Source organism: Conger conger, chromosome 16 (assembly GCF_963514075.1).
Source record: "Conger conger chromosome 16, fConCon1.1, whole genome shotgun sequence".
NCBI lineage: Eukaryota > Metazoa > Chordata > Actinopteri > Anguilliformes > Congridae > Conger > Conger conger.
The window spans coordinates 39,748,255-39,761,390 of NC_083775.1; the positions used below are offsets into that span (position 1 = coordinate 39,748,255).

The window sequence follows — 13,136 nt, forward strand, 5'->3', positions numbered from 1 at the left end:
ATACATTTTGTGATAAAAACAAATATTTTCTTATTTTCAAAATTGGCAACATAGTATGCATTCCGCATAGGTCCAGCCTGCACGTTCGCCCTCACACTGATATTGCAGTTTTGTACACAACCTATGAGATTCCCACTGAAGTTAGAAAACCTTTCAGGTTATTTTCAGGAACATAACTTCAGAGTCAAATGTTCAGTGGTATATCCACCCGCACAGATTACATTCGGTCCCTGTAAACTCTGATAGGGTTGAATTAGCATTGAACATGTTGCCGCGTTTGCGGTCTGACTGAAAACAAAGAGCACAGTCACGGCCTGGTCCTTTCTTTATCACTCTTCACTCCTGAAAACAAACTGCGATTCTGACTTACGGTTTGGTCCCTTTTTTTATAGTCTCCCATTTTCTGCCCTCCGTCTACCGCCGGTTCGTCCCCATCCCAAAACCTCCCAAAACCCAGAACCTCATCTATCACTCCCATCCCAAAAGCTCTTTCTTTTCATCCTCAATCCTACTCTCTTTCCCTTTCTCTTCTGAGTGCCGTTTTCTCCATTTGTCCTTTTCTCTTTTCTCTGCGTTTAGGCCTCCTCTTCCTCCTTGTTCCTTTTCTCACTCGGTGTTTCTCTCTCTCTCTCTCTCTCTCTCTCTCCGCGTGACTCTTAACCTTTTACAGTTACACACTGGACGCTTGTCCCCCCCTGTAGTTTTTCGGGAATGTCGCCACCCTTCTCCGATTGCCGACCCGTGCTAAGATTAGCCGGGACACTGAAATGTGAAGGGTCACGGCTGGCGTATAAAGGCCGGCCTCCCTGGCTCGGAGGGTGTCGTGGATCTTTCTCCTGATCTTCACCTGTCTCTCACTCGGACTCTACTGTCACACGAGTCAGTTCTCCCCTCCTCTCCTCTCCTCAGTAAAGGTAAGAGCATTCGTCCCATACTGTCTCAGCATGAGGCGCTGCGAGACTTGGCTTTGAGTGGTGATGACGGGACCAGTGCCTATAGACCATTGCAGTAGACGGTTTCCTTTTTGGTAAGCGACCGGTGCAACTGGTTTCATTGGTCAGAAACAAACAGTAATGTACATCAGTCTCAACTAGAGCATGTGCATAAATTGTCTCAGGTCCTCAAAGCCAACATTTGGCCCACACTACCCGACCCATCCGTTACTCAAGATTTATCAGAGCTAAATCTTTAACTGATTCGATGCATGTGGAAATACTCTGCAAAAACAGATGAGCCAGCCTGGCATCACTCATCTATACAATGAACAGGGGCACTGCGAAGAAGAGCTTGAGCAGAATTTCAGCAGAAAGTAAGAAAAGCAGAAAGTCAGAAACACAGAAAGTAAGAAAGAGAAAGCGGGTGCCGCAGGTTCACAGAGCAGGGCGCACTGGAGAGCAGGGCGCACTGGAGAGCAGGGCACGCTGGAGAGCAGGGCACGCTGGAGAGCAGGGCGCTGGTGCAGTCAGGCGTGGTGCTGTGCCTGCTCACGTGCTCCAGTCAATATGGACAATATGGACAACACAACTTCACTCTGCACTGCAGAAGAGAGGGTCGGCGAATATGTCTATACTTAGACTGACCTTTCAGCATGGAGGGGAGAAGGGGATAACAGGGGTAGGGGTAGAGCTGAAGAGGCTCAGATTCTCGAGTTCTGGGGCCCAGCAAGAGGGATGGAAAGGAGGGGGGAAACGATGGAGCAGGAACATGAGACATTGAGAGTTATAAATATGAAATGGCAGAGACGAACATATCTGTTGCTCAAGATAATAGTGACACCAGCACCAGCCCTGACAACATTGAAGTTCATTATCCCAAGGCGGCTGTTTCACTATAAATAGAATCATCTTTGGTGCAACAGGCGTGTTGAGTGACTGGGTGACATAATCTTACAGACAGCGCAGAGGGTAGTGACAGTAACCGATGCCGCAGTGTTCTTCAGTAATCTATACGCATATCCACCGACAGCGATAAAAAGAGTGATAAAAATGGATTAAAAGAGTGAAAATAAGAAATAAAGAGAACAATTCTGGCGATAGAGAAAGGAGACAAAAAAGGAGACAAAAAAAATAAAATAATAAAAGTACTGTATTCAATAGAACAGAAAGGATCATAAAGAACGGTAACCGTTGACAATCGGACAACAGGTCCGAGCCGTTAATGAGCCTACCTTATAACTGTACACAAGACCGTAATAGGGGTATTACGTGCGCAATAATTGTGATATCCTAAAAGTGGTAATTTAACATAATATTGCAACATCCTCTTATTGTCGTTTGCTGCTGCACAGCACACACAGAATGTGCAAACCGTCACGTATCGCGGATTCTTTTCCCCGCTATTGAATGGGTACTCCCCGTCCCCTCTGTCAATCTCAAGAACACGCCTTCGAATATAGATGGACCAGCCCCCCTTCTTTTAGTTTCCATTTTGTTATATATGTCAGTCATCAGAAAATTCGCCATGCAGTTGGATAACCCCTAGCCTCTATGTTTTAGGAGACCAATCGCATCTATCCGCCGAGCGCACGCGCCCACCTCTTTTTATGTCCGGTAGTCATTTAGAGAAACGCGAATTCCACCCACAATCAGCTCTTATAAAACCATCTCACGCGTTCTCGTCTTCCATTTGAGACACTGTTGGACTTCGCCACGCAGACACATCAACTGGTGAGTTGTTTTAAATTCGCACTCGAGCTGCATTCACTCGCGACGTAGACGTCTCTGGCAGTAAATGTATATATTTTTTGAAAACGTCCCTTGTAAAAAAATCTTTTTCCGGATTTAATCCATTCGCTTTGTCGGTTCGTGATTCCGGCAACTCCCAGAACAGCAAGAGACAAGGTCAAATAGATGGAGTGTCAAGGGCGAACACAAAATATATCTACCCGGATTAAATATTGAAACCAATTGAAGAACACGCGCATATTTTTCCCCTGCTTCGTGTATTGAATGTCGTTTATATCCGTGATGAAACACAATGTACGCACCCGTAATGCCATTGTATAGGCTACGCTCAGACACTCCCATAACGCCCTATAAGAGTACATTCTTCAGCGGAAACGCTGGCGCCGCAGTGGCAGTATTAAAATTTCATGCTCGGAGCTCAATGCTTCAAGCTATCAATTTCCCATGACACCCACCTGGCGTGGCGCAGAACGCTTAAATGAGCTGAAGGTCATTGTAGCTGGTCCAGCCGGCCTCGTGTCATTTGTGTTAACAACCTAGTGCTTAATAGCTATTCGGTTAATGTTAAAAAAATTTATTTGGTAATTACTTGAAATAAACTTTGAAATACAGTTGGCTATGTTAGTTATCTGGTGTATTTTCACGTCTTTATTTGCTTATTTTTCCATTTCAATTTCAATTGAATATTTAGCTCTAGTTTCAATCTAAAAGTACGGTTAATTTTATTTGTTTTTATTAAAATGTATTGTTTTGACTTGCACGTTTCGGCGTCACGTAGGCCGCAGTACAGCGTTGGCCGACTCACCGTGTGATACGCACGTAGGCGAGACTTAACCCATGGCGTTGGCTTCTCTCCGACTGTTTCTTTCAGAGCCAGAATGCCTCACGCTTACCCTTTCTTGACTCCTGAGCAGAAGAAGGAGCTCAGTGACATTGCTCAGAGGATTGTTGCTCCCGGCAAGGGCATCCTCGCTGCGGACGAGTCCACAGGTAAACATGCCGATAGCACGGGCAGACGGAGCACTAGCAAATCAATGACAGCTCCTCGTATATTGGAGATTGTGTTACCCAAGAAATTACAACTAGCCTTTAGGTTTTTACTGAGGTAATAAATGCATATACTTTCACCGATTAAACGATAAGTAGAGTGTTTAACGGGTTATTCGAAAGATAAGAGGTTTTACCGAGGAAACCAAAACGATAAACGGAGATAAATTCTGAAAGCGCGTCCGTGTGTCGAGCTGGCTGGAAACGCGTCTGACCCGCCCCCCTCCCCCTGGCAGGCAGCGTTGCTAAGCGCTTCCAGAGCATCAATGCGGAGAACACCGAGGAGAACAGGAGGCTGTACAGACAGCTGCTGTTCACCGCCGACGAACGCGTCAAGCCATGCATCGGCGGCGTCATCTTCTTCCACGAGACCCTCTACCAGAAGACCGACGACGGCAAGCTCTTCCCCCAGTTGATCAAGGAGAAGGGCTATGTGGTCGGAATTAAGGTCGACAAGGGTGTGGTTCCCCTGGCCGGCACCAACGGCGAGACCACCACCCAGGGTAAGGCGCCGTCTCCTCCTCGCACAAATAAAAACGTCCATGTCAAACGCATATTTGTGAGGCTTTCCCGTTTTGAATTTAATAACCACTGCAAATTACTGAGACTTTGCATTAGAAAAAAGCATGCTGCTGACAAAAACATACACAAGTAGTTATAAATATAGGAAATTCATTGTACATTTTTGGCAAAAAATCTATGTACCAGAATTTCACTGGCATCTACAGGGTTAAAGTTTTTCGACTAACGTTCTGACTGACTCGGATCCTTGGACCCTCCCACCTCACTTCCTGTCATGTCTTGCATCTTCCTGACTCCCTCACTCTCTCGAATTCTCTTGCTTCCCTCTTCTCTCTCTCTCTCTCTCTCTCTCTCTCCAATTGAAAATGCGTTATTGGCATGACAAATTAGTTAACTTGTATTGCCAAAGCTTGGATGAACAACAACAACAAACAAAAATTACATGTATAACTCACAATAATTAGTAATTGTAAATCAGAATGTGTTGTTCTATAACTCTCTCTCCCTCCCTCCAGGTCTGGACGGTCTGTACGAGCGTTGCGCTCAGTACAAGAAGGATGGCGCTGACTTTGCCAAGTGGCGCTGCGTGCTGAAGATCACCCCAACCACCCCCTCCCGTCTGGCCATCATCGAGAACGCCAACGTCCTGGCCAGATACGCCAGCATCTGCCAGATGGTAAGGCACTGGAGATTGCACCAGCCCAGTTGCACCAGCAAACTCTCAGACCCTTTAACCCAGCAACAGGTTTGAATCAGCGATTCACAGTAGCGCATGAATCAATTACGATGATTCAGATGAATCAATTACATCTCCAGCGTGAGTTGGGAATCGGCTCAAGCCCAGTCTGCTGAGACCGAAGCTGGCCGGTTGCAGTTGTGCTTCCGTTTCCGGAGATTTGTTCACTAAGACTCACTCTGAAAATGGGTCCAGTCTCTTAAAAACTCCAGTTAGGTGAGGTTGCAGTTCTACTAACGTTCTGGTGATTGAATCTCAAATCTCCCCCGCCTTCTCCCCAGCACGGCATTGTGCCCATCGTGGAGCCCGAGATCCTGCCTGACGGCGACCATGACCTGAAGCGCTGCCAGTACGTGACCGAGAAGGTCCTGGCTGCTATGTACAAGGCTCTGTCCGACCACCACGTCTACCTGGAGGGCACCCTGCTGAAGCCCAACATGGTCACCGCCGGGCACTCCTGCTCCCACAAGTACACTGCCCAGGAGATCGCCATGGCCACCGTCACCGCCCTGCGCCGAACAGTGCCCCCTGCAGTGCCCGGTGAGACGCGCGCTCTCTCACACACGCACACACACACGCACACACACACACGCGCGCACTCGCACATACACACACACACACACACACGCACACATACTGCTGTAAGTACACACACTCACACACTGTCCCACACAGCACTTCCTGAAATTACCATTAACTAGTTCTCTCCTTAGTTCTTCTGACAAAATTTGACCTGCACACCTTAATGTAATATCACCAAGAAGGCAAAGAAGACCTTTTTAATGAATGCGAATAATGTTAGCCAAACAAACCAACAATTACCAATTACTATTGTCATTGAAAGCACATGGTTTTGTGTTAAAAAGAAAAAAATTATCTGAAAATGGGTACAAGATTTGTAGTGTGACTCTATGGCTCTTTCTCTCCCAGGGGTCACCTTCCTGTCTGGAGGCCAGAGTGAGGAGGAGGCCAGCATCAACCTGAATGCCATCAACCAGTGTCCCCTGCACAGGCCCTGGGCCCTGACCTTCTCCTACGGTCGTGCCCTGCAGGCTTCCGCTCTGAAGGCCTGGGGAGGCAAGAAGGAGAACGGCAAGGCCTGCCAGGAGGAGTACATCAAGAGAGCCTTGGTACGTAACATAGTGTAAGATGGATAGTGTAAGATGGATAGTGTAAGATGGATAGTGTAAGATGGATAGTGTAAGATGGATAGTGTAAGATGGATAGTGTAAGATGGATAGTGTAAGATGGATAGTGTAAGATGGATAGTCTAACATGGATAGTCTAACATGGATAGTCTAACATGGATAGTCTAACAGATAGTCTAACATAGATAGTCTAACAGTGTAGGATAGCGGGGGCTCTGTGCTTAGCCCTGCTGTCTCTCTCTCCCGCCACAGAACAACAGCCAGGCTTCCCTTGGAAAATTTGTGACCAGCGGAGAGAAAGGCGCGGCCGCAGGAGAGTCCCTCTACGTGGCCAACCACGCCTACTAGACCCCCCCCCACCACTAACGCACCGTCCCGAGGAAGTGGAACCACCCAGGGCTCCCGCAACACCCCCTCTCAAACTCCTCCCACCTCCCCATTCTGTGCTAGTGATGCCATTTTGATGTCTAGTGAGGGAGAGAGAAGCACATGACACAAACATCGGCGTTTGCTTTTCCGACCTTCGCGCCGGAAAGGGAGAAGATCTAGAATTAATCCGCCCCCATTCCTGCCTCTGCCCCGCCCGCGGGCTCCGAGCCCCTATCGGGTGTGCGGGGATTCCATTTCCTTTGTGATGTAATTACATGATTCCACACCACGAGCCTATGACAGCTAAGGCAGGAAGATATTGAGCATATTGTAAACACTGGAAATAGAGAAATAAATTATCTTATCCACCGTTTGCTTGCTTTCTGATATCATTTTGTGTCAATCGCAGTTCATGTTGTCCATGTCTTAAGAATGTAATCATTCATAAGGAAAAGGGAAATTGCGGGATATTTACTTTAAAATGGACGTGCTGTCCACACAAAAAATTGAAAAAGCAGGAAAAAGCTAATGTTGCAACATCAGGCTATCAGGAGAGCCTCATAAATTGTGTCATTTGTTTGTGGATCCTGTCGCACCCTTACCCGGCTCCACACACCTGCAACTCTTTTTCCCTTTTGGCTGGGAGCAAAGTTTGTTCCTGCAAGTATATTGTACAAATAATTCCAAAAGCAATAGTTAGCCATGTTAGCCATGAAACGTATCAAAGAAACGAAAGCTGGAACTACATGGAACCCGCCTTTCACCAAGGGTGTTAATATATGGAGCGGATGGCAGGGCTACAACCCACCAATAACGCAAAACGAGCCGGATCAGCCCCCAATGATACAGCATGGTCAGTAGTCTAAAGTATTTCTGAATTCACCAAGAATGTATCATTTCACAGCACACAGGTCTTTTAAACCCTTTCTTCTGGGGGCATGCCCCCTGACCCCTTAGACGGGTGCAGTTCTCGCAGTCTGCATTTCAACCTCCACAATCAAACTCAACTTTTTACCTCCACAATCAAACTTTTTACCTCCACAATCAAACAACTTTTTACCTCCACAAGAAGAAGGGGAATGCATAACATGATGAAGATTACTTTCATAACATACACATCTATTTGTCAGTTGTCACATCTGACTATATGTTCGAAGGTTGCTGCTGGGTAATTTTTTCCCTTCAGAACTGCAAACAGACAGACCAGGATTATAGTCTATTTGTTTCTGAATACAGACATTATGCCCTAAAACACTGTCTTTGAATGTCCATTTCTCTACAGCATGGGTGTCCAATCTTATCCAATCCTTATTGTAAAGTCATTCAGTCTAATATAAAACATTCATTTGTATCATGTGGAACTTTTACAGAAAAAAGTAGTTGGAGCTTGTTGAAATTGTGTTGCTGAATTGTGCTTTACTTTCATTGTCTGTGGTTGTGTTGCAACTTGATGTTGCCTTCCTGTGCCTGTGTGTGTGTGTGTAAGAGAGGGAGAGGGAGAGAGAATAACCACTTTGATTAATTTCTTTATTTCTTCATTATCCTCCATGTTAGTTATTTTAAATAATCTCAATTTAAGATGTGTTTTGCATAAAAGGAAAGTAGTAACTGAGGTAATTAAAGTCTTTACAACTAACCGGTTTCCATATAATGCACACTCTCAGAAATAAAGTGACAGTGGAGGTACATTTTTGTTCTTCAAGAATCAAATTTCCCAAATATACTCTGAAAGTATGGTGATGTTCTCCTTGGGTACAAATGAGTATGCTTTCCAAGCAACAAAAGGTACAAATTAGTGATATATTGCTGCTTAAGGGTACAATTAAAGGGAGAAAGGAAAAGAGATTTGATGGGAAAGAGAGGAAGAGAATGGAGTAAAGCCCAGATCATGGTATGGTATATTTCTAAATAATAATAATAATAATAATAATAATAATACCGTTATGTTATTGAATACAACCTGTACAGCAGCCAACATTTCAGTGGTGGTTCATGAATTAAATGACTGTTTCTCTGGCAACAATTGATGAAATCTTGTGCTCTCATCCTTAAGCACAAGATTTGACATGCTGAATCTTTTTTTAAAGCAGAGTGGGACAATGGGTGTTTTTTTTTGTTTCTTCTTATTTGAACAGGGAGAAGTGAACACAGCCCAGAAAGTACCATGGCAGGGATGTTGGGGGGGGGTTATGGTTAACCTAGCCTCTCTAAGGAGTGCACCACACATCTCACCTGTCATGCTAAATCTAGAAGGCTAGAACTCCTGTCAGCAGGTGTTCTAAAATGAGGTATTTCAACCGAATAGTTATTTCATGACAAAATATTTCATTATGAAACTGATTGAAAACCACCTTATCGGCTGACAACTTTGTCATCTGTGAGCAGAAACCTGGGTCATCTGGTTTCTTGCCTGAGGCCCATAGACCATAGAAACATGCATCCCATACTGCAACGCCAAACATGAGAAACAGCAGACATGAGTACGACTAGCTCACCGTCCTTCTGGTGTTTTAATATCTCAGTGGAACATTGCGGTGCACTCAGTAAAAAGGGCTAAGCAGAAGCTGATGGGAACCAGAGTGAACCATGTGAGTAAGCTCATCAGATGTTAAGATGAGCTCAGTGCTGGGTGATGAGCCCCCATACCTGCACACATCCAATTTTCTGAGCGAAAATGAAATGCTTCCAGGGGAAATATTGTCACTAGTTGCTGATATGACAGCAGTAGGGACGTGCTGTTTCCATGGGGCACATTCAAAACATGACTACAAAGGATAAAGAGCAAAAACCTAAGTGATGTGTTTTTCAAAACTAATATGTAAGTTAACCAACATTGAATAGAGACCATGCATGTGGGAAAAGTAGAAGAACAGAACATGAGAAAGCAGTGGAGGTGGGGTACTCTTGAAGAGCACTTTTTACCCCATGAGATGGCAGAAGTGTGGCCTGAACACAGAATTTGAGAACAAGCTGCTGATTCCCATCTCACTACGGCCTCCTGGGAAACACTTCAACCTTACTCTGTCGGGGAAGTGAACTTTAATGTGAAATAAGAAACTTTAACAATCAACACCCTCTTAACGTTTGGCACTCTGAATAGCAGACACAAGCGCATCAACTGTGAAAACCCTTCACTTATCCAACATGTAAAATAAATGTATTCAATTTAATTTGTTAATTATTACCAAAATATATCAATTAAGAAATAAATTGCCCAATTAATTGAGAAGCAGAGCAACCTGTTGGATCAACATTTATCAAAACTTACAACTCACAATTAATAAAGATAAGAGCTTTATTAAGTTACACAATACTCTAAACATCTGAATATAAATATGAGGGTCAGCTACCATAAACAAAGTCATGGACAGTCACGAAAGAAAAGTGCCAAACCCCAGCATGTGTCTCCCAATACAGTCCCACAAAATTGAAATTAAAGTTCACGGAGCAGAAGGCAGCTGAATCTTCTTGAAATCAGCAATGAAAATGTGAAAATTGCCAGAGCAGCTGTAAGATAGAATCCTGAACAGCAGCAGATATCAACCCCACCATCTTGACTCCCTGTCGGTGTCAGTGTGAAAAAGCCCATCAAGTCAAGGAAGGCCCGCATTGCATGCACTTGGGGGAAACCTTGCCCTCAAAGGGGCACAGCTGGACTTGTGTAGGAGAGGCATGACATGTCTTAGCTGAAACTGGCAATCTATGTATTTTACATAAGTTGTCTTATGTTGTTAGAAGCAGAACTGAGCAGCATATTATCATCAAAAAATTATTTCTAAAAAGACCAAATATGAATATTCTAAGAGATACACGAGCTCAGTTATTGTATACTGCTTGATGAATTTTTTGGTATATTTTTCCTTTCTAGTATATCGTTGTATATTTGTTTTTTATTTAAGTTCAAAAAGTTACAATCTGTATTTAAGATCTGTCACGTCTGTGCCCCTGTTCCCTTTGTTTGTCCTTCTCTGCTTTCACTCCGGTCCTTGTTTTACTTCACTCTCCATTCCTTGTCTCCGCCCCCCACTCCTTATGCATTTCCTTCCTGTCTTCTCCCAGCTGTTTCTCGTCTATCTCATTATCTCTTCCCCAGCACCCACACCTGATTATCGTTTAAGTTAATTTGTTACTATATTTAGGCCTGTTTTGTTCAGTTCTTGTGGCCAGTTGGTCACTTCTGTTGCCTTTGTGTAAGGTTGACTGCTGTTTAGTCTTAGCGGCTATCTGTTCTATTAGTTTTTGGATTTATGGATTTCTGTTTTGACTCCTGCCTGGCTCTTTGGACTCTCTCTTTGGGTTGCGATTTCGGTACCTCTGCCCTGTTTGGACTGACCACCCGGGGTTTTTTTTAACTTTGCCTGTTCTTCAGACTACACTCTGTCTGCCCCTTGATGTGCCTTTATTAAAGCCTGTTGTTTTTGCACCTGACCTTGAATCTGTGCTTGGTTCCTCTGTCCCCCAAACCTGACAGAACAAACTAGCCAGTCATGGAACCAGCAAAATCTGCCTGCTTGGACAGTCAGCATTAACGCTCCATTCACTTGGCCCGCATGCGAAGTCAGATCGCAGCGAATCAGGCCCGGTATCCATTCCTGTTCAAGTCCGAGCTCCCTGAACTGCAGCAGGTCCAGTTTCCAGTTCTGTGCCAGATGCCGCCCCCTGTTCCCGACCCAGCTCCCAGAACCGCACCAGGTCCAGCTTCCTGTTCTGTCCTGAGTCCATTCTCCTGCGGAGACGGGTGTGGATGTGTCAATGACAGCTCTCTGTAGAAGACTTCACAAATAAAACTACAGAGGCTACACTGCAACATGCGAACTGCTAGTTAGCTGCAGAAACAGGATGGGCAGATGGCAGTTAAGTAGTACCTAAAAGAGCCTGCAGAGTTCTGGAAACGTGTCTTGTGGTCTCTTTTTGTAATGAATGAAGAGAAGATATGTACCTAATACATTCAGTAGATGGTGGTAATGGACTATTTTCCCAAAACATCTGGACCAAAATGACCATTATTTTACAAACTGCTACCCATATGAAACCCAATGTGGTTTTATTCAGTTGTTGAATTGAATTAAAATCCTCTGGGATCGGCGTTGTTGTTGGTGACACCCACAAGATCAGATCAACTTTCCTTTCTAACTTTGTGGGATTTTACCATACAGATGCAACAAACATGTTAACAGAAACCTTAGAATCTTGACTTCACAATGCACCTATCGACACATAATATTAATCGTTTTCAAATGTCTTAAATTAGATGAATAAGATTACTGAGATTTCTTAATCTTAACTCATTCATATGTGAGTTTCGTTCCGCGCAAATTTCCAGGCCATTTAATTCAAATTGAAAAAAGGTGACAATTCTCTGACAGGGGAGGGGCAACACCACATGTAAAGCACGATACAATGACATATGGACATGTATTTCTTACGATCATATTGGTAAATAGGTGTGCTGTATTGCAATCGTCTGAATATTCAGTAATCCATCCTTGGTAAGTTACCACTGTTCTGAACTTCTGAACGATTCTAACCATTACATCTCAAAATAGTACCAAATAATTTCTAAACAATTCTAACCATTACATCTCAAAATAATAATTTTTAGCAAGACGCGCAAACTCTGCAGGATGGACATTTGGAAACACAACACCATGTGGAGCAAAGAGTGTGATATCCCCCTATGCTTGCTGCTAAACAGGAACTGTTTTGAAAAACAGCATGCAAAACTTGTTTGTGAATGGCATCTTCATTGTATGTAGTTTTGTGCTGATTTCAATAAATTACTGAATGAAAAAAAGTATTTGTTTCAGTCTTCTAAATGGCTCACTGAGTTTTGCTTTGTGGAAAAGCTTTGTCTTAGAGGTAGGGAGGGGTCAGGCCAGGTGTGAAAAGCCTACTTACCTGGCAGGACCGCATACCACATAAATATTCATTGAAGAAAGGCCAGAAGCCCTCCCATTGTCAACTGGTGCTGAAGAATAGTAGTGACAACTCTAGGTTTTTGTAATTTATTTTTTATTTTCACATTACATTACAGGCATTTGGCAGGCACTCTTATCCAGAGCGATGTACAGTTGATTAGACTAAGCAGGAGACTGTCCTCTCCTGGAGCAATGCAGGGTTAAGGGCCCAAAGGCTGTGCAGATCTTATTGTGGCTACACCGAGGATCAAACCACCCAACCTTGCAGGTCGCAGTCATGAACCTTAACCACTACGCTACAGGCCGCCCCACATTTCTAATTGGATTTGCTACAATATGGTCATCTTTTGATACCAAATTTCAGTGATCCAAAAATCTGTTACAATAGATTAGTATGTGTTTTTATAGTAGTCCTGTACATGTTCAAAACTACTATTTACAATATGTGTGATTCTAGACCAATTTACAACCAACATATGATTCTGACCTACTTACTGCTTACTGTCATATTATTGTAGCTGAGTTTGTGCTGAAAACAAAGATATGAAACACTTTTGAATCACTGTATATAAAGTTGATAAAAAGGACACAAATGTCCAAGCACGGCAGTTTTCCTCATTTTGCCCTCAGACCCCAGAGGGTTAAATGGGCAGCGATCCCTTTTGCCTTTACGCATGCGCAGTAGAGGCTCGTTTCCTGTTTCCGTCGTAGG

At 44.0% G+C, this 13,136-nt stretch overlaps 1 protein-coding gene across 2 annotated transcripts; it reads left to right on the top strand.

Annotated features, from left to right (window-relative positions):
- The first annotated feature begins 776 nt into the window (after positions 1-776).
- On the top strand, positions 777-6,879 carry aldoaa (aldolase a, fructose-bisphosphate, a). 2 transcript variants are annotated; one of them, XM_061225311.1, is made up of 7 exons: positions 777-914; positions 3,556-3,674; positions 3,968-4,234; positions 4,769-4,929; positions 5,271-5,529; positions 5,920-6,119; positions 6,390-6,879. In XM_061225311.1, the coding sequence occupies exons 2-7, from the start codon at positions 3,563-3,565 to the stop codon at positions 6,483-6,485; spliced, it is 1,095 nt and encodes a 364-aa protein (XP_061081295.1). In that variant the 5' UTR covers positions 777-914; positions 3,556-3,562; the 3' UTR covers positions 6,486-6,879. The 2 variants fall into 2 exon arrangements, with proteins under 2 accessions (XP_061081295.1, XP_061081294.1); XM_061225310.1 differs by lacking the exon at positions 777-914 and adding an exon at positions 2,516-2,666.
- Positions 6,880-13,136: the final 6,257 nt, after the last annotated feature.